A 27,416-nucleotide genomic window follows, 5' to 3' on the forward strand; every position below is an offset into this window, starting at 1 on the left:
CAGTTGAATCCAGATGTCTCAATGCTTATGCAAGAAATTTTAGCAATGTGTTTTAAAAGTTTCTGATTTGCTTCCCTCTTCCATCAGATCCATCTTTCTCATCTCTCTCTCATGCCCAGTCCTCTTTGCCACCCTCAGACAAATAAGTACTAATATGTAAATTCACACTGATTTAAACCTAGGGATTTATAAAGGAAAACAACGGTTTTCAGGGTCGCCCAAACTTGGGGAGGAGTCTTAAGTCTGCCACAGTGCAGTTTATTTTTCTGAACTTGTCGACAAAATGGGGGTACTTACCTCCTAGGAATGTTTTAGAGGGTCTAAGATAAAGTCTGATTTATTTGCTAACTCATTATGATTTGGTCATTTTCTGACTCTTCACGGCTTGGCACGCCACATTAGTAAATTCAAGCACGAGCTCCTTATCTGGAAACGCCAGTCGGAGAAGAGGAGTAACTATACTCCTCTTTGACCCTCCCAAGATGTCGACGCCATGCTCAGATCTGCCACTTTCAAGATGGCGTCCTGGAAGTGCGTCGCCGGAGATGATCCTCGGAAATTTCGCGTTAGGCGAGGCCAACGGGTAGGTTCTCGCGAGAGGGCACGTCAGTTCCCAGCCAGGCGTCGTGTGAACAGCTGCTGACACCGAAGACTTGTGAGGTGGAACCGGAGCGGTGAGGGGTGGGTCGGACGCCGAGGTGGCAGGACCGGGGGTCGCCGGGGCCCAGGGAGGCTTAGAGCCCGCATTCGGGGACACGGAGGTTGTAGCAGGTGGCTTAGGGGGTACCCTTTGGGGCTCACGGTTGCCAGAACGAGGCTGCCGGAAGTGCGCTAAGGGATTTTTCTTCTTCCCGGGAACTGGCGGGGAAACTGAGGCTGGGGTGGGGCTCCTGTTTGGGGGACGCACTGAGGGCGCCGTCTTTTCCTGCAAGAGCAGAAGATGTCGGACAGCGAGGATAGCAACTTCTCCGAGGAGGAGGATAGCGAGCGCAGCAGTGACGGCGAGGAGGCCGAGGTGTGTGGCTGGGACATGGTGGGGAGGCATCGCGCCTAGGGACAGGACCAGGGCAGAAAGGCCCCTGTGGGAGCTCAGAGGAGATCAGAACGAGCTCTGGCCTCTGGGAGCTTCCAGGTTGTTGGTAATGATAGAGAAGTAGGCAAGCCTAAGTCAAGAAGAGGAACAGGTGCGGGAAGCCAAGGAAGCCCCAGGTACAGTGAAATAGCAGGTGATGTGTATAAAGGACCTGGCATATAGCAAGCAGTCAGTGTTAGGTTTTATTTTGGGGTGTGCTCCTTCATTTTGGAAATATATTTTTAGTGCCTACTGTGTACTGGGCACAATTCTTTGTCCGGGAACTGCACCAGTAAGCAAAACAGATTTTGGAAGTCTTTGCCTCTGTGGTCGTAAATAAACATAACTGATAATTATATCTTTTAGTAAGGCAGAGGGTACCCTGGAGAAAAGTAGATAAGGGGAATAGGGAGTCTTGGTCAGTTTTAACTAAGGTGAGTCTGAGAGGGCAATGTTTGAAAAAAGACATTGTGGGAGGTGAGGGAGAGAGTCGTGCGTGGAAGAAAAGTGTTGCAGTAAGGGGAAGCAGCACGTGCAAAGTTGGGAGCGTGTCTGCATGTTCAGGAAGTAACAAGGAATTGAGTTTAGCCACACCAGAGTGAGTGCAACAGAGAAGTAACAGGAGCCAGGTCATATAGGATCTTGAAGGTTCTGGTGAGGAATTTGTCCTGATTGAGGGCGACAGAGCCGTGAGAGGTTTTGCAGCAAAGAAGGAGTATGATCTCATGTTTTGAAAGGCTCATTCTGGCTTTGGGTCTATCGAATGTTACTGTTTCAGGAACCAAATAACATTTCCAGGGACTTACCTAATTTTAAATATTCTGCTATTAACTATTTTCTTCTTTTGTTTATTTCTGATTTATTTGTTGATTAAATAAATGTTTGAGCATCTACTACTGTGTTCCAGATTCTTCCTGGTGTTGGAGAGAGTGGAGCCAGGCAAATCTTTGCTTTCACAGAGTTTACAATTAGTAGCATCAGTTAACAAACTAATAAAGAGATGACTTGATGATTGTAGATGTCCCCTTTAACCTCCAGAAACGTAAATCAGTTTGTTAAAATTAGTTGCTAACACTCGTAAGGGCTATTTCATGTAAAAATCATGATTTTCTGCTTTTCTGGGAAAGCGAGAGAAGCCAGCAACCAGAGACCCAGGACTGTTCTATCGAGGAGCTCTTTGCTCAAGAAGTGTCAGCCTGCTGTAGAATGGGGAATTTTCTCCAATTCTTGGGATAAATCAGTTATCATTTACCATCATGCCTACCTTATGGAGGATTTAAGGAAAGATTTCATGTACTTGTGTCCTGAAAATATCAGGTAGAGAGTACCATGGGTTTCTTTTGAGCTGCCCTACTTAGTTTCTTGACCTCTATAGGCATTTGATTGTCAATCCTTGTGCCTTCTGGGGGTCCTCAGCTTCCAGTGAAGAGTTGGAGGAATTGAGAAGCCGTGGTGGGGGTGAAGGAAGTGGGAGGATGCTAGGAAGGGCTTTTGCTTCAAGCAGTAGCACTGGGTTCTTGTTCTCTCTGACTCATGGCTTCAAGGCACTGCTTGTGGTTAAATCCTGGTGGTAATGAGACCAGGATCCCAGGGTCCTTTTCCTGGCTGGGACATCTGGTTTGCTGTTCCACTTCCCCAACACCACACCAGGCTCTTACTCACCTGCTGGCTTGTCTGCTATCACCAGATGAGGCAGGAGGACAGTGAGAGGCCAGCCAGAGATGGGACTGGATAGGCTTTTTGGACAGCCAGATGTTAGCATGTCCTTGAAGGACCAGGCCCTGTGGAACGAAGAAGATAGGGATGGCAGATGGTACCCCTGTTGGGGGAATGAGCTGTTTCACCATTCTCAGCCCCAGTAACCTGCTCATTCGTACATTGAACAAGTGTTCCTAGAGTTTCTATCATGTTGGGATGACTGGCTCCCTCATGGAGCTCTCTGTCCTGGGGTGGAGATAGTTTTATAAACAGATGGTTCCTTCAGGGGATCGTGAGGATGGACAGTGTAAGAGCACATTCAAGCCCTAAGATAACACAAAGACAGTAAATGGGAGCCCTCTCCTCAGGGATTGGGGGGCCAGGTTTGGAGAGAAGGTTTTGCTGGGACTGAGCCAGCGGAATGATGACAAGGTTCCTTGAAATCACGCTGTGGTCCTGTTGTGGTTTGAGTTGGTAAAATGTGGGATATTGGGGATTAGTCAGGAATATGTACTAAACAGATCTTTCAGTTGTCTTCTGTCCCATCCCTGGACTGGGTCATGTTGGGGACCCAGCAGTGCCTGAGATAGCCTGGTTCCTGCTCTTAGGGAGCTCACAGTGGTCAAGGCTGTGATGGAGGAAGCTGGAGGATATGCCTGACTTTGCTGGGTGCAGGGGGTAGGCATGACTTCCTGGAAGAGGGGGTATTTTGATTGAAGTAGGAGTGAGAGGCAAAGCAGAGTAGCTTTTTTGCAGAGGGCCAGCATGGATGATGGATAGCACCGAGAGAGCATGGTACGAGTGGTTCAGTGTGGCTGGGACTTAGCATTTGGAAGGGGGAGCCCAAAGAGGCAGTATGAAAGGGAGAGGCAGTGGGTAGAGTGTTTCTAGTCTAGGCTGCTAAGAGCTGGTTCCTTACCTTAGGGCAGTGGGGAGCCATGGCCATGTTTGAAGCAGGGGACCCAATGATCTGTTTCATGTTTTAGATCATACTTAGTTTTCCAAGACTACAGGATGCATTCCAGGTCAGGGGTGATGAGAGGTGCTTTTAGATGGGTAAGAACAAGACTTTAAGCCACATTGAATCATCATGGAGTTATTTCCTGTGTAAGTTGCATGTCCTGTCTTTTGACTGGGTCACAGAGAAAGTTTCACTTTGGTGCTACTGTGTCTTGAACACTTTTCTGAAATTTGCTTGTCTCCCTGTTTGTCAGGAGAAGAGGTGTTTGGCTTAGAGCCTGGGGCCGGCAACAGTATCATGCTAGAACTTAATAATAACATTGTTTTGGTTTTATCTTTATGGTTGTTGCTGTGGCAAGCCAACTTTAAAAATGTTTTTACTTCTGAACTGTTTCAAAGTATGGAAAAGTTTCTTTGTTAAGTTAAATGAAAACGTGAGTGAATTTAAAGAATATATTAGATAAATGAGTTGTACTGATGGGAATTTGGCAAAAGGCCTCAAGTTAGTGAAGAAAAGATTGAAGTTTGGGGAGCACTGTTTTGTCTGGATCATTTCCTTTTGTGACTGGTTTGGAAAAAGGGATTAGAGGCGAAGAGGCTGGGGAAGAAGGGGCTAGGTTTTAGAGGGCAGCCTTCTGGCCGAGGCTAGGGCCTGTAGGGATGGGGAGGAAGGGACAGATTGGAGGGACAGTGTTCCAAAAGCAAGAGAGGCCAAGAGTTTGGTGCCTGATGGAAGCTAGAGGGAGCCAGCACAGGTCTGGGGGAAGACACTGAGATCAGTGTAGGACGTGGTGTGTGTGCAGGACTCAGAGGACATCTGGGGGAGCCATTTGTGGAGGCTGCTGACACATGGGGGCCTCTAGTACTGGAAGTAAGTGTGAACTGGAGACAGATAGGGCATCACCTGCAGAGACAGGAGCTGAGACTGTAGAAGGTAAAGTGGCCCAAGGGGAGAGTGTATGCAGCGAGAAGCGGCGTAGTCCTCCGGCTGAAGCCTGGGGACGGAAGCCAGCACTGGAGGGGTGAGCAGAGGAAGAGGGCCGTGCAGAGGACCAGCCAGAGAAGTTGGAGAAAAGCCAGGGTAATGTGATGTGACGGATGCCAAGGAAAGAGCTTTTCTCTAGGGAGGGAGGATCAGTGGTGTGAAATGTTTTGTAGGTAAGGAGTAAAGATTGTTATGGAATTAGCAACAAGAGGCAGGCAGTGACCTTGGGGAGCAGTGTGGACTGGAACTAGAGATACAGGAATCGTGGTCACAGAGACATCCGCCAGCCAAGGGAGCGGATGAGGGCCTAGGGAGTTGTAGGGTGGAAAGAGACGAGGACCAAGGACCAAACTTCATGGAGCTACATTTATAGGCCAAGTAGAGGCTAGCAAGGAAGTCTGGTGGAGCAGGGGGTCTGGGTTAGCTCCCAGGTATTGGCTGGGTGGATGACAGTGCTGTCACTGAGATAGGATGGCTAGCAGAGAGGTCTGGCCAGGGGGGAAGGGAGTGTATGCAAAGCAAAGAGGGTTATGACTAGCCAGGCAGAGCTGGAGTCCAATTTGGGGGTGGGAGGGGCTTGGTGTCTGGATTTGGGCGTACAGAGCCTTGGTGCCCCAACTGTACCTGACTCTCCAGGTAGAGGAAGAGCGGCGGAGTGTAGCAGGCAGTGAGAAGGAGGAAGAGCCCGAGGAAGAAGAGGAGGAGGAAGAGGAGGAAGAATATGATGAGGAAGAGGAAGAGGAAGATGATGACCGGCCTCCCAAGAAACCCCGCCACGGCGGCTTCATTCTGGACGAGGCTGGTATGTCACAGGGCTGGCAAGTGCTGAGCAGAGGCTGGACTCCACCTTCACTTCTGTTTCTTCAATGTACCTTTTTTTAGAAAAAATTTTTGTTTTGGTAAATGTCAAACCCACAGTAGTAGGATAGCGTGTGGAACCTCCACGTCCCATCAGCTTGCGTCAAGAGTTAACAGCTTGGTGCCAGTCTTGTTTTGCTGCTTCCTCCTCACTCCTGCCCACTGCTGGATGATGTCAAAGCAAATCCCAAATACGTAATTTTGCCCCAAAATATTTCTCTCTATATTCCTAAAACATCAGTCCTTTTAAAATACACCGTTGTAATACCGTTATCATCCTTTAAAAACCTGAAATCTGTGCTCGTCGTGAAAAGCGCTGATGACCTAGGTGCAGGCAGGACAGGGTTGTGGAGGCCCACAGGCCCGGGTGCCCCTTGGCCTGCCTCTGCTCTCTTCTCCATGTGGCCCTGGGTAGAGTCGCTGTCCGGCTCTTGGAGCCCCTTTTCCCCTCTGTTCAGGGGGACAAACAGTCCTTCGCATAACAACAGGGGTATTTTGAGGATTTGGGGGAGCTGAGCATGTAAAGCACGTCAAGTAGATGGCAACCCAAAGTGACGTGCTCAGCCTCGAGCAGGCCCACAGGAAAGGGGGTTATCTATTAGTGTCCTCTATGCCCATGTCACACCACTGTTCTGTAAACTGCTTTTTTTTTTTTTTTTTTTTTACTTTCAACGATTGTGGAGGAGCATATAACATAGCATAGATTAAATGAGTTAATTCACGTAAAGAAAGTTTTCTGAACAACTTTTGGCACCTCAGTGCTCAATAAAGTTTAGCTGCTGCCATCCTCATCAACCTGGAAATACCCATTTTCCCCCAATGACTACATAGTATTTTTTCCATAATCTGTTTTATTATTTTATTTATTTATTTAATCTTCTTGGACATTGAAGTTTGTGTTTTTCATTATTACAAGTAGCAGTGCTGGGAACACCTTCTGTATTTAGACCATAGATGCAAGTTATTACCTGGACTGGGGGTTCTGAACCTTGTTTGTGCTGTGGCTCCTTTGGCAGTCTGCTGAAGTCTGCAGACCCCTGCTTAGAACCATGCTGTGAAATGCTGAGGGGAAAAATAACATAGGATTCCAGAGAGAACAATTATACTGAAATATGGTAGCCAAATATTCACAGAATGTGTGGGTTTCGTCCTGAATGCATTGAAATAACAAGATTTAGTGGAGGATCTGATAATCTAATTTTTTTAAAAGATTTTATTTATTTATTTGACAGAGATAAAGACAGCAGTGAGAGAGGGAACACAAGCAGGGGGAGTGGGAGAGGAAGAAGCAGGCTCATAGCGGAGGAGCCTGATATGGGGCTCGATCCCAGAACACTGGGATCACGCCCTGAGCCGAAAGCAGATGCTTAACGACTGTGCCACCCAGGCGCCCCAAGAATCTAATTTCTTTTTTTTTTTTTTTTTTAAAGATTTTATTTATTTATTTGACAGAGATAGAGACAACCAGCGAGAGAGGGAACACAAGCAGGGGGAGTGCGAGAGGAAGAAGCAGGCTCACAGCAGAGGAGCCTGATGTGGGGCTCGATCCCATAACGCCGGGATCACGCCCTGAGCCGAAGGCAGACGCTTAACCGCTGTGCCACCCAGGCGCCCCCCAAGAATCTAATTTCTAAGTAGCAATGAGTGCAAATGACATTTTGAGATATCTGCAGCTGTAACGGGCTGGGAAAATATCAGAGTTCGCTGCTAACGTTGTTGTGATTTATTTCCATTGTTCATAATTGATGTAAATATGACTTTTCAATTAGTGATAGTAAAAATATAGTGTTTTGTCTGTCGTGGACCCCAAAGATTTTGTACATGGTAAATCCCTATGAGTCAAACTGCTGGGCAAAGGAATACATGTGATTTTAAAGCCTTTCGATGTCTGTGGCCAACTATTGGGCCCTGGAAAGGTCATACCAGATCCTTCCACCAGCCATGTAAAGGCGAGTGCTTGTTCCCCACACCCATGTAAAGGAGAACCACTTGGAATGCCATCCGCCATTTTCTTGGGACTCTCTCCTCTGAGGGTAAACCAGGGAGCAGAGGGCCAGGAGATGCTCGGAACACTCCTGGTCTTCCCCTTAAAGGCTGAGGGGAGGGAGTCCTTTCTTCAAGAAGAGGTCTCAGGTAGCAGAAGAACCCAGATCAAAAGAAGGGATAACATGCTGTGTGACACCGACATGGACTGCCGGGGACAACCACGTGTTGGTGGTGGGAGCATCGTTGGGCACTGCATGTGGGAAGGCTCTGTGGCGGTGCCCACTGACGTTTAACAGTCAGGGACCCTTTGATCCAGCAGTTCTTTTTTAGGAGTTCACCCGACAATTAAACTTGCACACGAATACACAAGGCCAAAGGTGGTTGCGGCAGTCTTCTTTGCAGTTGTAAATGTCTGGTGTCTGGTGACCTAAATGTCCGTTGATGGGAAAGGTCTGGTAAAATGAGTTGTGGGGCAGATCGCCAGATAGCAAATGAGGCATGTGCTCCTACAGAGGCACCCGAGGCTCGTAGGATTGCTTAGAAAAAGAGGAAGGTACCAGACAGTGTGTTATAAAGTTGCGTTGGGGCAGGGGGTGGTGGAGGGTTTAGATGCGTTTCCTCTATAGGCACAGGTGATCTCTAGGCAAGACACTGGTCATGGAGGTGCCTCTGGGGAAGGGGACTGAGCTAGCGGGGGCTAGAAACGGGCGGGAGACTTCCCTGCACACATACATCCTCTGAACGCTTTGAATTGTTTCATCAGGTGCGGGTATCACTGTTCAGTTTTTAGTATAATATTCGCTATGTATGGAAGAGCACGAGTAATTTAGTGAAGAGATTCGGTGCGTGAACCCTGGAGCTAGCCTGTGTCTCCGGGACCAGCTGAGTCTTTGGGTCCCGTGTCTGGGCCTCAGAGCCCTTACTGTCAGATCGGAACGGTGCCGGTACTGGAGGACGCCGTGCGGAATCTGTGGCAAGTGCTCACAGCAGAGCAGGGCACACGGGACACTCTCAGGAAGAGTTAGTGTTACAGACCTGAGGGAATGTCAACAAAACCCACGGATTGTGAATTGCATCTTTAAAAAAACCGTATACTGATGTTGATAGTTTAGAGGGAGCTTTTGTGTTTGCTTATTTAGATCTGATTTTTTTTTTACTTTATTATTATTTTTTTTAATAATCTCTACACCCAACATGGGGCTTGAACTCTTGACCCCAAGATCAAGAGTTGCATGCTCTGCTGACTAAGCCAGCCTGGTGTCCCTGATCCGATTTTTCAGTGGACTTGTGGATGGGGTTGGGGGAGGGGTGGCTTTTAGAGCCTGGTGGAGGTGGGGCTGCATGGGAGACCCGATCCCGTGGCTTGAAGCAGCTTCGTGGCTTCGGGCGAGAGCCTCACCTGTGCGGGCCTCTCTGTCCTGACCCAAAAGGTGGATGGTTGTCATGCCCGCCTCCCAGTGATGTCTTCCTGCAGCTACTGTCATGAGGTCACCTTTGCTGCAGCTGCCTCCCTGACTGCTTGGCTTTTGTGTTGCAGATGTGGACGATGAGTATGAGGATGAGGACCAGTGGGAGGACGGAGCAGAGGACATTCTAGAGAAAGGTATGTGGGGGCCCCACCTCTGTAAGACCGCTTTGGGGTGTGACCGAGAGGGTCTTGAGAGCCCATCCCCCACCCATGCCCTACACCCCCCCCCCACCCGCCTCACCTCGCTTCTTTCTGTCGTTGCCAGAGAGACCAGCTCTGTACCCTTTTCCTTTTAGGCCCATGAGTTGGGGGGGCGGGGGCTGTGGGTGGTGGGTGTGGTGGGAAGAGGACTCTGGGATCCCAGGGCCCCAGTGAATCCCTTCTGGGAGTTGTTGGGGCGGGTGGGCTCTGTCCCAAGATACCCCCCACTTCCTGGGCCAGTGCCCCCACTTCCCTGTTATTTTCCGTTTTGTGCGCCTCATACATTTCGGCTTCTCCCCCAACCACCCGGTGCCTGGCCTTTACTTTTGATTTTCAACCTTCCTGTGTCCCTCCCTTCCCCTTCCCCCAACCCATTGGTTAATTTCGCTGCTATAATTTGGCTCATACTTTGTCTGCCCTCGCCCACCACCACCACCACCACCACCACCACCACCACCACCTCCTCTTCCTCCAAGTAGAAGAGATCGAAGGTAAGAATCTGAAAACTGTGATTCCCCGACCCTCCTCCCATATCCTGACATCTCCTTCCTGCCCACGACACCCTCCCTCCACCCCTGGCCCCTTCTGGCCCTGGGGGCTCTGACTCATAGAGGGTCCAGAATCAGGGACTTCTGAGGTCGGGTCTCCAGCCATTGGCCTGGGAAAGTGTGTGTGTTTATGTGTGCGTGTGAGCATTGTGGGCGGCAGGGATGGAGTTCAGGGAATACTTAGTGGCTGTGAGATGGGGAATGGCTGGAAGTCCCCACCTGTTGGTCCCTGTCCCCCAAGTCGTCTTCATGAGAAGCAGGATTGCTGAGCAGGACAGAATAGAGGGTGAGGGTTGGGGGTTCCTCAGTGAGGTGTCTCCTGCCCCAGGGCCCAACTCTGGCCCTCTCAGCCCCCATCACTTTCTCCAGGCCCCTGCCTTTCACCTCCCCTTACTCACCCCACCTGCCAATTTTTCTGCAGCCTCCAATATCGATAATGTTGTCCTGGATGAAGACCGTTCTGGGGCTCGCCGCCTACAAAACCTCTGGAGGTAAGCAGGGAGGCGAAAGGGTGAGACTGGCTCTCAGGGGAGATTTGGGGGCAGCTCGGCCCACCCTTCTCTCCACAGCCTTTCATTCATGTTTACTTTCCCCCTTCACACCCCAGGGACCAGCGAGAGGAAGAACTGGGCGAGTATTACATGAAGAAATATGCCAAGTCGTCTGTGGGGGAGACGTAAGGGCATGGGATTGGGGCAGGCGGTCCCTTTGTGGGAGGGGTCAGGGCTCTGACTGAGCATCAGCCCCCTTCCCAACTGCTGTCCTCTCTCCAGGGTGTATGGCGGATCCGATGAGCTCTCGGATGACATCACCCAGCAGCAGCTGCTCCCAGGAGTCAAGTAAGGGGAGGGTGGCATGGGCACGCTGAGATGGGGGGACTCTTATATTGGGGTGATGAGCGTACGCAGACACAGAGTGGGCGACGGTGGGGACTAGTGGCAAGTTGGCACTCCTGCTTATGGATGGAAGGATGAAGAAGGAGAATTGGTGGAGGGAGGAGAGGAAGGATGGGTGTGGTGATCTGAAGGGCTTCCTTTTCCTGTCCTGTCTAGGGATCCAAATCTGTGGACTGTCAAATGTAAGGTGTGTACTCTGGGAGGCAGGGGAATGCGGGAGGTGGCCTTGTCAGGGAGGGCTCGCCATCTTTCTGTCCTGGGTCTTCTTGGCCTGTCAGTCTCTCGGTCCTGTCTCTGCCTCTTCATCCCGCACCTCCTGGCCCCCCTTGCCCCCCTCTCCTCCCCTCATTTACTCACTGTCTCCCACTCCTGTCTGTCTTGCCGCCCGTCCTTCTTGCTTGGTGCCTCTTCGTCTTCTTGCTCCTCTCTCTCTCTAGTCTGTTTTATCTTTCTTTCCTGATGACTCTGTCTGCCTTGCTGCTGTCTCCTGCCCCCTTTCCTATGTCTGTTCTTCATGTCTTCATCTCTCTGAAGGCGCTCTCTCTCCTTACAGATTGGGGAGGAACGGGCCACAGCCATTTCCTTGATGCGCAAGTTCATTGCCTACCAGTTCACAGACACGGTAAGTCGGGTAGGCAGGCAGCTTAGAAAAGAGAGAGTGAGCCCGAAGGGACGGACTAGATAGGTCCAAGGATATTAAGTGCCCGTTACGTGAGCTGCTTAAGCTAGAACGACCCCTCCCTGGATCGAAGGGCTCTTCAGTGCCCGACAGAGGTGTCGTCTTCACTGTCTTTGCATTCCTGGCAGGGGTCACCAGCGCCTGTAGCCCTCCAGAAGTCAGCCGTCTTAGCTTCCTGAGCCTTTTCTGAGTCAGTTCTGCCCATTCACCAACCGTGTTGGGCAGCTGTCACCCTTCCAGTGTTTGGGAGGAGTCCTAGGGTAGAACAGTGTGGCTGAGTGTGTCAGGGGACAGGCCCGTCAGGGGGAGAATTCTTTCCTTCTCTCTTTCATGCAGTCATCACATACCCGCCGAACCCCTGCTCTGGGCAGGTCTCTGACTGGAAGGTGGTAAGGATACATGGTGACCATGCCAGAGCCGGTCCCGCACCTTCGGGGCTTACTCACAGCCCACAAAAATGAAGATGTTGCATTAAGTTCACGGGTCTTTCTTCAGGCTGTTGGAGTTTGAATCCTGCCCCTGCTGCATCTTAGCCTTGTGACCTTGATCAAGCCACTTCCCCTTTCTGGGCGCCCTGCTGGCCCTGCAGCATCATTAGGGTTAAATAGCTTTGGACATGTCCAGCTTTCAGCCAGGACTTGTCCTGCAGCTTGTGTTCAATAAATACAGTTATTGTCGGAGGCATAATTGTCAGTTTGGGAACAGGGGCAAATCCTACAAAGGGTATACTCAGAATTCACGAAATGTGGAACCACTAACCCTGTGCTGGCTGGTGATTTGCTTTCTGAATATGATCCGTGTTAGGCTGAGTGCATTGCTTTTACCTGCTGAAGCAGTGGATGTCGGTCAGTGGGGCCAAGTGGATGGTTGCAGGATTTGCAGGTGATGTGAAGTGTGCTCAAACCTCAGTCATGTATCCTGGGCAAAGTTCTAGTGACCATTTGAGTTACGACTGATTATTGCTTTTTCTTTTGATGACCAAAGTCGTATATGTGTATTGTAGAAGGCCGAGTCTCCCTCCCCGAGTTCCAGTTTTCAGAAGGAATTACTATTGGTTGTGTGTCTTTCCAGGTCATCTTCTCTGCAAGTCAAAAAATGTCTGTTTTTGTTGTTTTGTTTTTTTAAACAAAATGGTATTACATGGTATATGTATTATTCAGCAGTGAGCCTTTTGTCAATGGCTTAATCATCTCATGACCAGTAAATATAAGGCGGTTTCCATTTTCCGCTATCACAAGCAATGCTGAAACAATTTAGTTGTTTCTTTTTTTTTTTTTTAAGATTTTATTTATTTATTTGACACAGAGAGAGGCAGCGAGAGAGGGAACACGAGCAGAGGGAGTGGGAGAGAGAGAAGCAGGCTTCCCTCTGAGCAGGGAGCCCGATGCAGGGTTCGATCCCAGAACACTGGGATCATGACCTGAGCCGAAGGCAGATGCTTAAAGACTGAGCCACCCAGGCGCCCCATAGTTGTTTCTTTTTTAATTGAGATGTAATTTTCATAAAATTCAGGGTCATGGTGTCTGATCTTTCTTATATGTTGGCTGAATCCAGTTCTATTTTATTAAAGATATTTGCTTCAGTGTTCATAAGAGATACCAGTTTGTAGTTTCGTAACGATGCCTGTTTCTGGTATCAGGTTAATATTAGATTCATAGGATGAGATGGGAAATGTTACTTCCAATGAAAAGAGTTTGTGAAGAGGGGCGCCTGGGTGGCTCAGTAGGTTAAGCGTCTGCCTTCAGCTCAGGTCATGATCCCAGGGTCCTGGGGTTGAGCCCCACATTGGGCTCCTGCTCAGTGAAGAGCCTGCTTCTCCCTCTCCCTCTGCTTCTCCCCCCACAGATCGTGTTCATGCATGTGTGTGCTTTCACTCGCTCTCTCTTACGCTCACGTCCACTTGCTCTCTATCTCAAATAAGTAAAGTCCTTAAAAATTTTTAAAAATAAAACGTTGGGTAGAATCCATCAGTGAAGCTGTCTTAGTCTTGGCTGTGTGTGTGTGTGTGTGTGCACGTGCACGCGCGTGTGGAAATTTTTTCTATTACTAATTCAGTATCGTTACTACTTCTTTTTTTTTTTTTTTTAAAGATTTTATTTATTTATTTGACAGAGATAGAGACAGCCAGCGAGAGAGGGAACACAAGCAGGGGGAGTGGGAGAGGAAGAAGCAGGCTCATAGCGGAGGAGCCTGATGTGGGGCTCGATCCCACAACGCCGGGATCACGCCCTGAGCTTGAAGGCAGATGCTTAACCGCTGTGCCACCCAGGCGCCCCCAGTATCGTTACTTCTTATAGGTCTATTCAGATTTTCTTTCTGAGTTAGTTTTGGTAATGTATGTCTTTCTATGGGAAACATTTGTTTCATTGAGGTTATCCAGTTTGTTGGTGTGCAGTGGTTCATACTATTGCTTCATAATCCTGTCAGTTTGGTGGTAGTGTCCTTTCTTCCATTCCTGATTTTAGTAATTGGAGTCTTGAGTGACGTGGGTCTCTTGTCTCTTTCTTGATCAACCTGGCTGAAAGGCTGTCAGGTTTGTTAGTCTTTTCAAAGAACCAGCTTTTGGTTTTGATGGACTTCTCTATTTTTCTATTTCCTATTTTATTTATTTCCACTCTGATCTTTGTTATTTCTTTCCTTCTGCTTGCTTGGCGTTTAGTTTTCTTTACCGTTTTTAGTTTCTTTCTTTTTTTTTAAGAGGTGGGGTGGGGCAGAGGGAGAACGAAAGAGGATCCCAAGCAGGCTCCACACCCAGCGCAGAGCCCGACATGGGGCTCGATCCCACAACCCTGAGATCGTGACCTGAGTGGAAATCAAGAGTCGGACGCTTAACAGACTGAGGCACCCAGGCGCCCCTCCTTTTTTAGTTTCTTAAACGTGGAAGGTTAAGCTATTTTTCTTTTTTACCACTCTAAATTTACCTCTAAGCACAGCTTTTTCACATCCTATAAGGTTTAGTGTTTTTCATTCATCTCAAAATATTTTCTAATTTCCCTTGTAATTCTTAGGGTTTTTTTGTTTTAAAATATTTCATTTTTAAGTCATCTCTGCACCCAGTGTGGGGCTTGAACCCAGAACCCCGAGATTAAGAGTCTCACACTCCACGCACTGAGCCAGCCCTGCACCCTGTAATTCTGACTTTTATTTATTTTTTTCCTAAGATTTTATTTACTTATTTGACAGAGAGAGAGAGAAAGCACAGGCAGGGGGAGTAGCAGACCGAGGGAGAGGGAGAAGCAGGCTCCCTGACTGAGCCACCCAGGCGCCCCTAATTCTTACTTTTAATTCATTGGTTACTTAGGAATGTATTTCCACATAGTTGTGAATTTTCTAAATCTGTTACTGATTTCTAATTCCACTCCCATGTGGTTGGAGAATGTATCTCATATGATTTCAATTCTTTTACATTTGTTGAGACTTAACTTAATGGCCTAACATATGCTTTATCCTGGAGAGTGTTAAGTGTGCCCTAAGAGTATGGATTCTGGTGTTGTTCGACAGAGTTCTGTCTATAGATGCGTGTGAGGTCTAGTCGGTTTATAGAATTGCTCAAGTGCTCTGTTCCCATGTTGATCTTCTGTCTAGTCCTATTTTTGAAAGTAGGGTATTGCCCCCAGTTATTATTGGTGAACTGTCAGTTTCTCCTTTTATTTCGGTTGCTTTTTGCCTTGTGTCTTTTGCCTTGTGTCTTTTGAGGTTCTGTTGTTAGGTTCATATGTATTTGTACTTCTTGTATCTTCTTGAATGATTGAACCATTTATCAGTATAAGACGTCCTTGTTTGTCTCCGGTAGCTTTTGTCTTAAAGCGTGTTCTGTTTGCCTTTAGCGTAGTCCTTCCAGTTCTCTTCAGTCCAGTTTATACATAGCATCTGCTGTCTGTCTTTCTTTTTCTTTCTTTTCTTTTCTTTTCTTTTCTTTTCTTTTCTTTTCTTTTATTTCTTCGTGCTTGCAGGGGGTGGGGAGGGGCAGAGAGAGAGAGAGAATCTCATGCAGGCTTCACACCCAGTGCAGAGTCGAACATGGGGCTTGATCTCGTGACCCTGAGATCATGACCTGAGCTGAAATCAAGAGTCAGACGCCTAAGGGACTGAGCCCCCCAGGCGCCCTATGTTTGTTACCTTTGTGTGTCACTATATAGAGATTCGTTAGTTTATAAGTGCGACTTTGCATTTCGTAGAGTGGTTCTGCCGTGGTTTAACAAATCCCTCTTGGGGGCATTTACAAATGTCCGGTCTTGTTTGTTTGCTGTAATCAGTAACTCTGCTGCAGACATCCTTGTGTCCAGGTCATAGCGTGAACGTTTCTGTGGGATAAATCCCTGAAGAGCGAGCACTGTGGTGGCAGCTGTCACTGTTCGGTGCATGCACGTCTCACTGTTTCCTGCCGCGGGCTCGGTCCTGCAGCCCCTGCAGATTAAGTCAGTGGTGGCGCCGGAGCATGTGAAGGGCTACATCTACGTGGAGGCCTACAAGCAGACGCACGTGAAGCAGGCCATCGAGGGTGTGGGCAACCTGCGGCTTGGCTACTGGAACCAGCAGATGGTGCCCATCAAGGAGATGACAGATGTGCTCAAAGTCGTGAAGGAGGTGGCCAACCTGAAGCCAAAATCCTGGGTCCGCCTCAAGAGGGGCATCTATAAGGACGACATTGCCCAGGTGCCAGGGCTGGGGGTGGGGCAGGGTAGCTGAGGGGCCGGGGCTTGCCGTCACATTCCTGCTTCCCTATTCAGTCCCCTCCCTTTTCCTTGAAATGGATGACCGTCTTCTGTGTGTGTTCAAAGCACGATGAGTAAGATCTGAGGGAGGTGAGGGAGGGAGCCTTGTGGAGTATTTGGGCAAGAGTGTTGTGGCAGTAGGAACAGCATGTGAATAGGGCCGCCCTGGCTGAAGCAGAAGGTGAGAGCGGCGGGAGATGGGCTCAGGGAGGGGACTGCGCCTGTGGTCCATCATAGGGCTTTGGCTTCTGCTGGAGGTGGAGGGACACTGCAGGACTTGGATTTTAATAGGATTATTCTGGTAGCTTCATTGAGAATAGACTCCTGGTTCTCACGTTCTCAGGCAGGGGCAGTATTGCCCGCAGGGGACCTTTCTTGGTTGTGTCAACTGAGGAGGGAGTTGCTCTAGCATCTAGTGGTTAGAAGCCAGGGTTGCTAATGTCCTACAGTGTAGGGGACAGCCCCCCACAACAAAGAATTACCTGGCTGTCAAACCCTGGGCTGGACTGGATTGGGCCACAGGAGCACAGAGACCAGTGAGGAGACCACTACCCATAGTCCTGGTGGCCGGTGATGGGATAGGCCCAGGGTTGCAGTAGGGAGGAGGGGGAAGAGGTCAGAGTTTCTGAAGGCAGAGCTGACAAGAGTTGCTTGCCCCTGGGAGATGGAAGAGGAAGAGGGAGTCCAGAACGACTCCCAGGCCAGAGCAGAAGGAATGATGGAGTGGGAGACAACTGGGCGAGGAGCAGGCTTGGGGGCCACCAGGGGGTTTGTTGTGGCTGTACTCGGTGTGAGGGGCCTTGCAGACATCCGAGTAGAGGTGTCAAGCAGCCGGTGGGTGTTGTGCTTCAGAGTTGAGAGGACACAGGTTAGAGAGAATGTGGGGTGTGATTTCTTCGCCATCACCCCCTGTCCTGCCCTTCCTGTGTCTAGGGGCGGGGCGGGAAGGCCAGGGCCCTCCTTACCACGCCCCTCTCCTCAGGTGGATTATGTGGAGCCCAGCCAAAACACCATCTCCTTGAAGATGATCCCCCGCATTGACTACGACCGCATCAAGGCCCGCATGAGCTTGGTACCGGGGGACGCCCTGGGGCTCATGGGTGGGGAGGGTGCGCCCGATCCTTGCCGGTGGCCGAGCCCTCCTCCTTCTCCCTTCCCACCCACGCCCCCTTGCCTCCACAGAAAGACTGGTTTGCCAAAAGGAAGAAGTTTAAGCGGCCTCCTCAGAGGCTGTTCGACGCTGAGAAGATCAGGTGAGTGTCACTGGGGCCTGGCTGGGCAGGTCCTCTGAGCTGTGACGCAGAGTGTGCCTCCGCAGGCCCCCCGCAGGAATGGGCCCCCTGACCCATTTTACTTTGCGAATGGTCAGCTTGGCGACATTGCCTCAGCCAAGTTATCGAACATCCCTGGGCCTCTGGCTCCTCTGCCATAACCATCAACAGTGATGCCCCTGCCTCCTGGGATTGTCGTGAGAATCAGATGAATTAATGCTCATGTGTACCCAGAATAGCATGTCAGGCTTTGTGAGGTCTCTTTCCCTGACCTCCTGATGCCTGGACAGAGGACATGGAGCTACAGAGCCCTTCCCCATCAGGGTGTGTCCTTCGCCCTCCCCAGCTGGAGAGAGCTTTGGAGCAGCCCAGTGACCCCAGTGTTCCAGTGCTGCGAGAGGGCTCCCGATGGGGAGGGCAGGAGGGGAGGAGATGGAGGAACGAGGCCCTGGTCCTATTCTGGAACCCTTTGTGAGCCACCAGATGGATTTTCATTCCTTTAAAGGGGAATTGTAGAATGCCTTTTGACGTGCACCCCAGGACTTGAATAATACTCATATGCTCGAATTGGACCCACTCCCCCCGCCCCGCCCTCCACTGTCCACCTGACTGGACCTCCTTTTACTGAGTGCCCTGACCCGGCCCACAGAGCTCACTCGGGCCTCCACCAAACTCAGCACGCCGAGAAGAGGATTGAGCGTGTGGCAGGAGGAGCTCGGCCTGCTCCCCCACACTTCCTTTCTGGGAGTGGGGGAGGCTTTCCCTCCTCGCTCTAGAAGTGGGGGCCGGAACTGAGTGTCCCCCACCCCACGTACAGGGCCAGGAGAGTTAGGGCATAGGCTTGGGAGTCCCATCTCCCAAATTCGAATCTGGACTCAGACCACCCTAGCTGTGAGGTGTGCCCCATACGAACCTCACTCCCTCATTTCCCTGGGAAATGTGGCTCATGTGAGTGATGCCAGAGGCTTCGGCGAGGAGTCTGTGAGGTGCGTGGCCAGGCCTGGCGCAGGCTGAGTGCTCCATGCGTGTTACCCGTTGGCGCGGTCCAATACTGTGTCCCGCTAGTCTTCACCGAGGGCCTCCGCTGTGCGAGCTGCCACTCTAGGGGAAATAGCAGTGAATGAAAAACGTTAGACGTCCACCCTTCGGGAGCTGCCATTGTGGTTAGGGAGACGCACCAAACAGTAGCTCATGAGAGGGTGAGGTGCACTGTGCTGAGCAGTCAAGCAGGGAGAGTGGGCAGTGGGGTGCAGGGAGCAGCCTTGGGGCTTGTGACAGGTCACTCGGCGAGGAGGGCATGCGGTGGGAGGGGATGGGGCAGCCACCCTGGGATCCTCTTCCCCCTCTGCCAGCAGAGGAGCCTGAGGGTCAGCAAGATTCTCTTTTTTTTTTTTTTTTTTAAAGATTTTATTTATTTATTTGACACAGAGACAGAGACAGCCAGTGAGAGAGAGACAAGAAGGGGGAGTGGGAGAGGAAGAAGCAGGCACCCAGCAGAGAAGCCCGATGTGGGGCTCGATCCCAGAACGCCAGGGTCATGCCCTAAGCTAAAGGCAGACGCTTAACGACTGAGCCACCCAGGCGCCCCAGCAAGATTCTCTTCTTAATCCCCCTCTCCATCTTCTCTCTCCCACAAAATCCCAGGTCTCTGGGCGGCGATGTTGCCTCTGATGGTGACTTCCTCATCTTCGAGGGGAACCGTTACAGCAGGAAGGGCTTTCTGTTCAAGAGCTTTGCCATGTCTGCTGTGGTGAGGGTCCCGGAGGGTGTCTTGCTTACCATGTTGGGGAGCAAGGAGGCCAGGCTTTCTCTCCCTCCTTTAGTCCAGGTCCCGGAGCAGTGGGTGGTCTGGGTCTGTCCTGGGTAATCTTCCAAGTGAGGAGTGTAGGAGCGTCCCTAGGGAAATAAATCTCACCATCTCCCTATCCCGCTCAGCTGGGCTGGGACACTGACCTTTGTCTACTTCCTCCTCTTCCCCTTGTCTCTTGGGCTCCAGATCACGGAGGGTGTGAAGCCCACACTTTCTGAACTGGAGAAGTTTGAGGACCAGCCGGAGGGCATTGACCTTGAGGTGGTGACTGAGAGCACAGGTATTTGGCCCCTTCAGTAACTCAGGCCAAGGAGGAGGGGCAGCTCATGGCGGGCAGCCCCCGAGTCAGCTGTGCATCTGCCCTGCAGGGAAGGAGCGAGAGCACAACTTCCAGCCTGGGGACAATGTGGAGGTGTGTGAGGGCGAGCTCATCAACCTGCAGGGCAAGATCCTCAGCGTGGATGGCAACAAGATCACCATCATGCCCAAGCACGAGGACCTCAAGGTGGGAGCCGTGCCGCCCGCACGCACGTGTGTGATCGTGGTGTAAGCCAAGGTGGCTGCCCGGTTTGAGTTGGGTTTAAGGGCGCGTACGTCTGTGTCTGTGTGTCCATCTGAGGGTCTGTCCAGGCTAGCATGGTGTGTCTGGGGTGAGGCTTTCTCTGGCTAGGCCTGAGGAAGTGTCTAGTCTCTGTCCTACGTTTTGGGGACAGGCTTTCTGTGTGTGGAGTAAAGGGGTGTCCAGGCTGATATCCCGAGTCTGAGGTGAGCGGTCTCTGGGGCAGTCTGAGGGTGGGCCAGGTGGCCTTCAGGAGTCTGTGGTCGGGTGCTGTGAGCTTGGAGTGGGTCTTGGCAAGGTCTTTTCTGAGCATGTGAGTGGCTTCTGGAGAGGGGGAGGCAGGCGGGATGTGGTAGCTTCCCTTCCCTGGCTCAGCATCCCCACACCTGATCCCCAGGACATGCTCGAGTTCCCGGCCCAGGAACTTCGGAAGTACTTTAAAATGGGGGACCACGTGAAGGTGATTGCTGGCCGATTTGAGGGTGACACAGGCCTCATTGTGCGAGTGGAGGAGAACTTCGTCATCCTCTTCTCTGACCTCACCATGCATGAGGTAGGTGAGAGGAGGGAGGGAGTGGCATGGAATGTGCCAGGATGAGACCCAGGCTGAGGAGCCGCTTGGACCCTGCTTCACCCCTTTCCCGTGTCCCGCAGCTGAAAGTGCTCCCCCGGGACCTGCAGCTCTGCTCAGAGACGGCATCGGGCGTGGATGTGGGGGGCCAGCACGAGTGGGGGGAGCTGGTGCAGCTGGACCCCCAGACCGTGGGTGTCATCGTGCGACTGGAGCGGGAGACCTTCCAGGTATGTGTGTTGCACTCAGTGGCAGGGCTTCCTTGTAGGGGTCTTCCTCTCCCTTGGACTCCTCATCGTGGGAGGTGGTGGAGCCTGGTGGCCAAGAATGCAGACTGTTCTGGGCGGCAGATCCGGCTCTGTCAGCCGGGGTTGGCTCTGTGCTGTTGGGCAAGCGGCACATCATTTACCTTCTCCGTGTGTGTTTCATAGCCTGTAAAATGGAGATCATGGTAGCATGTACTTCATTTACTGTGACTGAGGCCCTGAGATCGAACACGTAAACGCAGGTGCTTGCTCAAGGGCTGGGGCTGCAGGTGCCCTCCTCCCCTCCATCTATATCCCGTGGACGTGGGCGTCAGGGCCTCATGCTTAGGACCCTGGACTCTGGATTCATATCTTCGCTCTGTTGTCCCATGCTGTGTGACCTGGATCTAGTGACATGCCCTCTCTGGGTCTGAGATTCCCCCCTGTGTAAAATGGGAATCATGACAGCAAGTTTTGAGGCCTCAGTGAAATCTTGTGTGAAGAATTTGTAGGGGGCCTGGCACACAGTGATGGGTAAACATGTTAACATCTACTCCTCCACCCATTTCTCAGGTCCCTGATGCTCAGTCGGGATGGAGTCTCCTCCCGAAAGGTGTTTTGGAATGATTGGAAACATTTTTGTTTGACCCAGTGCCTGGGCAGAGGTGCTCTAAGACTGCTGGGGGGTCTAGACTTCTGCAGAGCTTGGAACAGTCTCCCACAGGAAGGGTCATCCCACCTTAGGGAAGCCCTACTCCACGTCACCCCTTTCTACTCTCACGGCTCAACATCCCCCCCCCTCGGTCCGTAGGTGCTGAACATGTATGGGAAGGTGGTGACCGTCAGGCACCAGGCTGTGACCCGGAAGAAGGACAACCGCTTTGCCGTGGCCCTGGACTCGGAACAGAATAACATCCATGTGAAGGACATCGTCAAAGTCATTGACGGCCCCCACTCAGTGAGTATAAGCTCCTGCCCTTCGGCCCCGCCTGCAACTGCTGGGGTGGGGCCCGGCCCCAAGAGTGACCATCCTTTCCCCATCCAGGGCCGGGAGGGCGAAATTCGCCATCTCTTCCGCAGCTTCGCCTTCCTGCACTGCAAGAAACTGGTGGAGAACGGGGGCATGTTTGTGTGCAAGACCCGCCACCTGGTCCTGGCAGGGGGCTCCAAGGTGAGGCGGGTGCAGTGGCGCCCTGGCTCTTGGGTTCCTGGCCTTCCCTGCTCTCAGCAGTGATGAGAATGGGCTTGTGGGGGATGAGGAGGGCACAAGTCAGGCTCCGGTCCTTGGCAGAGTTTATTGGGTTTCTGAGCTTTTTATCAAATCGTTCATCCGTTTGGGTTTTTTTTTTTTGAACACCTGTCAGGTGCCTGACACTGAGATACAACAGTGACTAAGACAAACGTCTCTGCCCTTCTAGAGCTGCTAGCCTGGAGACGAACAGATCAATAAATACAGACGTTGTACAGCGTGAGGTGATGACAGGAGTAGAACAGGATAGGGAGAGAATCATGGGGGGCTGCTGCTTTAGCTGGAGAAGGTTCAGGAAAGGCCTCCTTGAGGTGACACCTGAGCAGACACCCGAACGGAGGGACCCGGAGCTGTGTGACTGTCCCTGGGGAGCAGCAGATGCAGATGAGGTGGGACGTGTGGGAAAGCTGTACAGAACCAGGTATCAGAAAGGAAATCAGGCCCGGGCTTTGGGGAGATGGGACCAGGAGCTGGTCCTCAGGGCCCTGTGCATGGGGTGAGGAATTCTCCTGACTTGCAGTCTTTACATCACCAGGGCCAGAAAGTCCTGGCCAGGGGAGGACCGGGCCTCTTGATTGACGGGCCCATGGTGGCATAGGGGCGGCAGTTTCCCCAAAGGCAAATGGAGGCATCGTCATTAGAAGGAGGCAGAGATGGCCGCCAGGCCAGTTCAAGCAGGAACTATTCCCAAATGGAGGCAGGCAGTGGCATGGGGGCCGGGAGCCTGTCCCCCAGGCCCCTGCCTGCTGGTTCACTTCTCATCCCTTCCCTAGCCCCGAGATGTGACCAACTTCACGGTGGGTGGCTTTGCCCCTATGAGCCCCCGGATCAGCAGTCCCATGCACCCCAGCGCTGGAGGTGAGGGGGAGTTGGGCAGGGATGTGTCTCAGGGCTAGGGGTGGATTTTTCAGCCCACACTCTCTGGGTGTCTGCTCTGCTGGCCTGGCCATGGTGGAGTTCACAGCTTACAGAGACCAGGACCCTCCCCCACCACAGCCCCTAGTGGCAGGCCAGGGTGGTCACAGCGGGGCCGGGGCTGTGGTGGGAGCCTCCCAAAGGGAGCTCCTTAAACCGGTGGGTGTGCGTTGGAGGAGTCAGGCGGGTGGAGAGGCACCTTGAGGGCGCCATGTGGACGCAGCATGTGAGGGGAGGACATGGCCTTGGCGCCTGGTGACGTTCTCCTTCCTCTCCAGGTCAGCGCGGTGGCTTTGGCAGCCCCGGCGGCGGCGGCGGAGGCATGAGCAGGGGCCGGGGGCGGAGAGACAATGAGCTCATCGGCCAGACTGTGCGCATCTCCCAAGGGCCCTACAAAGGTGATCTTGAGGGCCGTGTTGGAGGCCTGGGAAGGGGCATGGTGGAGCCCCCCCAAGCTTGACCCCCATCTCCTCACCAGGCTACATCGGTGTGGTGAAGGATGCCACCGAGTCCACAGCCCGCGTGGAGCTGCACTCCACCTGCCAGACCATCTCTGTGGACCGTCAGCGGCTCACGACGGTGTACGGGCCAGGGCAGGGCAGGGCCAGGAGGGGGGTTGTTAAGTGAGAGGGCCCTACTCACCCCACTAGTTTTCTGTGTCTGCAGGGGCTCACGGCGCCCGGGAGGCATGACCTCAACCTACGGGCGGACGCCCATGTACGGCTCCCAGACGCCCATGTATGGCTCTGGCTCCCGCACACCCATGTATGGCTCTCAGACCCCTCTCCAGGATGGTGAGCGTGCCCTGGGCACAGGAGGAGGGATGACGTGGCGGGGCCTGGCGACGGGGCAGAGCGAACAAACATCTCTCCCACTGTCCCCATTTCAGGCAGCCGCACCCCACATTACGGTTCACAGACACCCCTGCATGACGGCAGCCGCACTCCTGCTCAGAGTGGGGCCTGGGACCCCAACAATCCCAACACGCCATCCCGGTGAGGATCGGGTGGGGGGCAGGGTTCCCTGAGGCCCTGTGTGTGAGTGGTTCTGCTGGGTGTCTGTGGGATGGAGGGGTCTCTGTGGCCCTCCCCGAATTCTCTGCTCCCAGCCCCGGGCTGTTCATGTGTGAAGGGGTGGGTGGGCCTGGGGCTGGCAATGGGATAGTCTCCAGTCCCCCCCAGAGTAGCATGCTGTGGTGAAGACCTAGGCTGGGAGACAGATTTGTGTGCTCTAGGTCACGTGACCAGCTGTGTGACCTTGGGCAGGCAGCCTTGTCTGCCTCCCAGTCTCCTCAGCTGTGAAATGGAGGCCCCTGGATGGGGCTGTTGTGAGGTGTTCAGTGCCCTGTCGGAAGCATTTGCTAAATCGTTGCCATTACCACATTCTCAACAGACCTCTCTCCAACAGGGCGGAAGAAGAATACGAGTATGCCTTCGACGACGAGCCCACCCCGTCCCCACAGGCCTATGGGGGCACCCCCAATCCCCAAACACCTGGCTATCCCGACCCCTCATCCCCACAGGTCAACCCTCAGTATAACCCACAGACGCCAGGGACACCAGCCATGTGAGTCCACTGGGGCTAACCTGAATCAAACCTCTCCCAGACCCTCTCCGCTGCCATTAGCTTCTTCTCTTCAGCACCATCCCCAGCAAATGACCCCTTCTGTCTTTGACTCTCCAGGTACAACACAGACCAGTTCTCCCCCTATGCTGCCCCCTCCCCGCAAGGCTCCTACCAGCCCAGCCCCAGCCCGCAGAGCTACCACCAGGTGGCGCCAAGCCCAGCAGGCTACCAGAACACCCACTCTCCAGCTAGCTACCACCCCACACCCTCACCCATGGCCTATCAGGTATCGGTGAGCTTCCTGCCCTTAAGGGTGATGGCCTAGGGGGCGCCAGGGTGGCCATTCGGTTAAGTGTCTGACTCTTGGTTTCGGCTCAGGTCGTGATCTCAGGGTCTTGAGATTGAGCTGTGTGTTGGGCTCAGAGCTCAGCGAGAAGTCTGCTAAAGCTTCTCTCTCCCTCTCCCTCTGCCCCTCCCTGGACTCGCATGCTCACTCTCTCTTGCTCTTTCTCTCTCTAAAATAAGCAAATCTTTAAAGAAAAAGTGGGGGGACCAGGATGGGCCTTGGGTCTATGGGGACAGCCAAGCTAGAGGACCTATTTTTAACAACGCTGTCCCCCTTTCACCCCCAGGCCAGCCCCAGCCCGAGCCCTGTTGGCTACAGTCCGATGACGCCCGGAGCCCCCTCCCCTGGTGGCTACAACCCGCACACGCCAGGCTCAGGCATTGAGCAGAACTCCAGCGACTGGGTAACCACTGACATCCAGGTGAAGGTGCGGGACACCTACCTGGATACGCAGGTGGTGGGGCAGACAGGAGTCATCCGCAGCGTCACAGTAAGTGGGGCCCAGGTTGGTGGGTGGGCAGGTATCCTCTCCTTTGGGGTCCCCAATCTCTGTGGCTACTGGGTTCTTTTTTACCACCTAACCACGTTTTCCAGTACCCGTTGATAGCTGGAATAGCAGGTGTGGAAGGGCTGGCCTGCAGGCCCCACAGGGCAGGGGTTTCTCCCTGTCGGCGTGCATGGCTGGTACCCTCTCGGCCTGGAGCAGTGACTGGCATCCAGGACCTAGATTACACTTTAACATAGTCCTCTGAGACCAGTCCTCTGGACTGAGCACTCCTCTGTGTCTGGCTTCAGTTTAGTGCCAGGCACCCCTACCCCTAGCGCTCCCCCTGCTCCAGCATCACTGGCCTTTCCATTCCTCGCCGTCACCAAATTTCCTGCAGCCTTGGGGCCTTTGCTCATCACTTTCCTCTGTCTAGGACTCTCTTCCTTCCATCGTTTTTCTAGTAAACTGCTACTCGTCCTTCAGGAAAGCCTTTGAGCTATCTCAGATCTGTCTCCTAGAAGTCTGTGTAATTTTTTCCATGTTACCTACCTGCTGCCTAAAAGCTTAAAGTTTACTTAGGGGGTGATTCTTTGGTTACTAAGCCTGTATTTCATTTCTAAGTAGTTGTAGTTTCTAGATGAGGAACCAACAGTGTGTTGGCCTTCCAGTAAATATTACTTGAATTAATTAAACACCAGAGACCAAGACAGCTCCAGGCCCTGCCCTTAACGTAGCTCCCATTCTAGTTGGGGAGGCAGACATGTCCCCAAAGAGGGAGAGCCTGAGTGACCAGAGCTGGGATACAAGAAGCCCCGAGAACAAGGGAAGCTATGGGAACCTAGAGGAGGCACCCTTACTCAACTTTGGAGGGGTTCGGGAGGTGCTTCCTGGAGAAGGAGGCGTCTGCACCGAGACTTGATGGACGAATAGGAGTAAGCCAAGAGAGATGACTGCGGGGGGAGGGGTTAAATGTGTTCCAGAAAGAGGGGACTTGGAAAGGCCTAGAGGTGAGGGAAAGCCTGGCACATCTGGGGAGTTGGAGTGTATTCATTATGGCTGGAACATAGAAAGCCTAGGGGGAAGGTGAGTGACAAGGCCAGAGAAGTGACTGGGCCAGGTCCTGTGGCAGCCTGGGGACCTTGGACTGTGTCCTGAGGAATCTATGCAGGCAGGGCAGTGGTGGGATCGGGCCTATGGTTTATTAATTCACCATGTTGCTCTAGCAGGGATGGATTTGATGGGTGAGACTGGGGGCTCGGAGCCCAGGGGGAGGTCAGGCTGCCTCATAAGGCTATGAGGAAGAGAGTAGGGAGGGAGGTGGCAGAGACCCTCAGAAGGCCAAATGAACACACCTCAGAGCTAGAGGTTATTGGTGAAAGAGCTGACTAACATGAGGTCAGAGCTCCAGCCAGGGACTAGGAACTGTGAGGATATCCCTAAGACACAGGCGGGCCCAGGAGGGGAAAGATGAGGCCCACTCGGGACATGAAGAGTCGGGTACCTGAGAAGCAGTCTCTTTGGGCCCAAGTTTGCTTCGTTCTGGTGCTTCCCATGATCTGGGATCAGCCCCCACATACCACAGGCCCAGGAACCAGGCCCAACTTTTGGCCTTTGCTGCCCTTGTGTCACCTTGGGAAAGCGACTCGTTCGAATGAGTCCTGAGCCCACGGCCCCCGAGTGTGGGCAGCAGTCCTACGCTGGAAACAGGCCAGACTGACCAGGCTGTCCCTACCCACAGGGAGGCATGTGCTCCGTGTACCTAAAGGACAGTGAGAAGGTGGTCAGCATCTCCAGTGAGCACCTGGAGCCCATCACCCCCACCAAGAACAACAAGGTAAGGGGGGCCAAGGGGACGTGGGGGCCTTGGGCTGCTGACACGGACCCTGACCCCGTGTTCGCCCTCCCAGGTGAAGGTGATCCTGGGTGAGGATCGGGAAGCCACGGGGGTCCTATTGAGCATCGATGGGGAGGACGGCATCGTCCGCATGGACCTTGATGAGCAGCTCAAGATCCTCAACCTCCGCTTCCTGGGGAAGCTTCTGGAGGCCTGAGGAACACAGGGCGGGCGGACTTCCGCAGATACCTGGCAGATGGAGAGTGTCCCTCCTTCCTTCCCAGGCCCTTGACTCCGACACAGGGCCTGAGGCCTGGACCAGGGCTAATCTGGTTGTTCAGGATTTCCTTTATTTTCCTTTCTGGGTTCCTATCTCCCTCCCTGATGTTCATGGGAATCAGAATAGAGTCTGGGGGAGGGTCCCCACCTTCTGTACCCTCCCTTCCCCAGCTTGCTTTTGTGTTATGGTCTTTCAATAAAAAGCTGTTTGGTCAAAA

At 52.5% G+C, this 27,416-nt stretch overlaps 1 protein-coding gene across 5 annotated transcripts; it reads left to right on the forward strand.

Moving 5' to 3' along the window:
* Nucleotides 1–407: 407 nt before the first annotated feature.
* Nucleotides 408–27,416, forward strand: SUPT5H (SPT5 homolog, DSIF elongation factor subunit). 5 transcript variants are annotated; one of them, XM_087870773.1, is made up of 30 exons: nucleotides 408–583; nucleotides 938–1,015; nucleotides 5,352–5,517; nucleotides 9,097–9,162; nucleotides 9,705–9,719; nucleotides 10,198–10,267; nucleotides 10,384–10,452; nucleotides 10,550–10,615; nucleotides 10,829–10,859; nucleotides 11,226–11,294; nucleotides 15,756–16,007; nucleotides 17,049–17,138; nucleotides 17,249–17,319; nucleotides 18,982–19,087; nucleotides 19,334–19,427; nucleotides 19,516–19,652; nucleotides 20,104–20,259; nucleotides 20,361–20,507; nucleotides 21,334–21,480; nucleotides 21,568–21,693; nucleotides 22,545–22,629; nucleotides 22,965–23,084; nucleotides 23,165–23,267; nucleotides 23,353–23,480; nucleotides 23,576–23,681; nucleotides 24,094–24,252; nucleotides 24,370–24,538; nucleotides 24,885–25,088; nucleotides 26,824–26,919; nucleotides 26,993–27,416. In XM_087870773.1, exons 1-30 carry the CDS (start codon nucleotides 494–496, stop codon nucleotides 27,134–27,136), a joined length of 3,360 nt encoding a protein of 1,119 aa, XP_087726899.1. In that variant the 5' UTR covers nucleotides 408–493; the 3' UTR covers nucleotides 27,137–27,416. The 5 variants fall into 5 exon arrangements, with proteins under 5 accessions (XP_087726899.1, XP_087726900.1, XP_087726901.1 ...); XM_087870775.1 differs by lacking the exon at nucleotides 408–583 and adding an exon at nucleotides 592–681; XM_087870776.1 differs by lacking the exon at nucleotides 408–583 and adding an exon at nucleotides 592–674.

Source organism: Ursus americanus, chromosome 21, assembly GCF_024610735.1.
Source record: "Ursus americanus isolate L20-20 chromosome 21, mUrsAme1.1.p, whole genome shotgun sequence".
Classification (NCBI taxonomy): Eukaryota; Metazoa; Chordata; class Mammalia; order Carnivora; family Ursidae; genus Ursus; species Ursus americanus.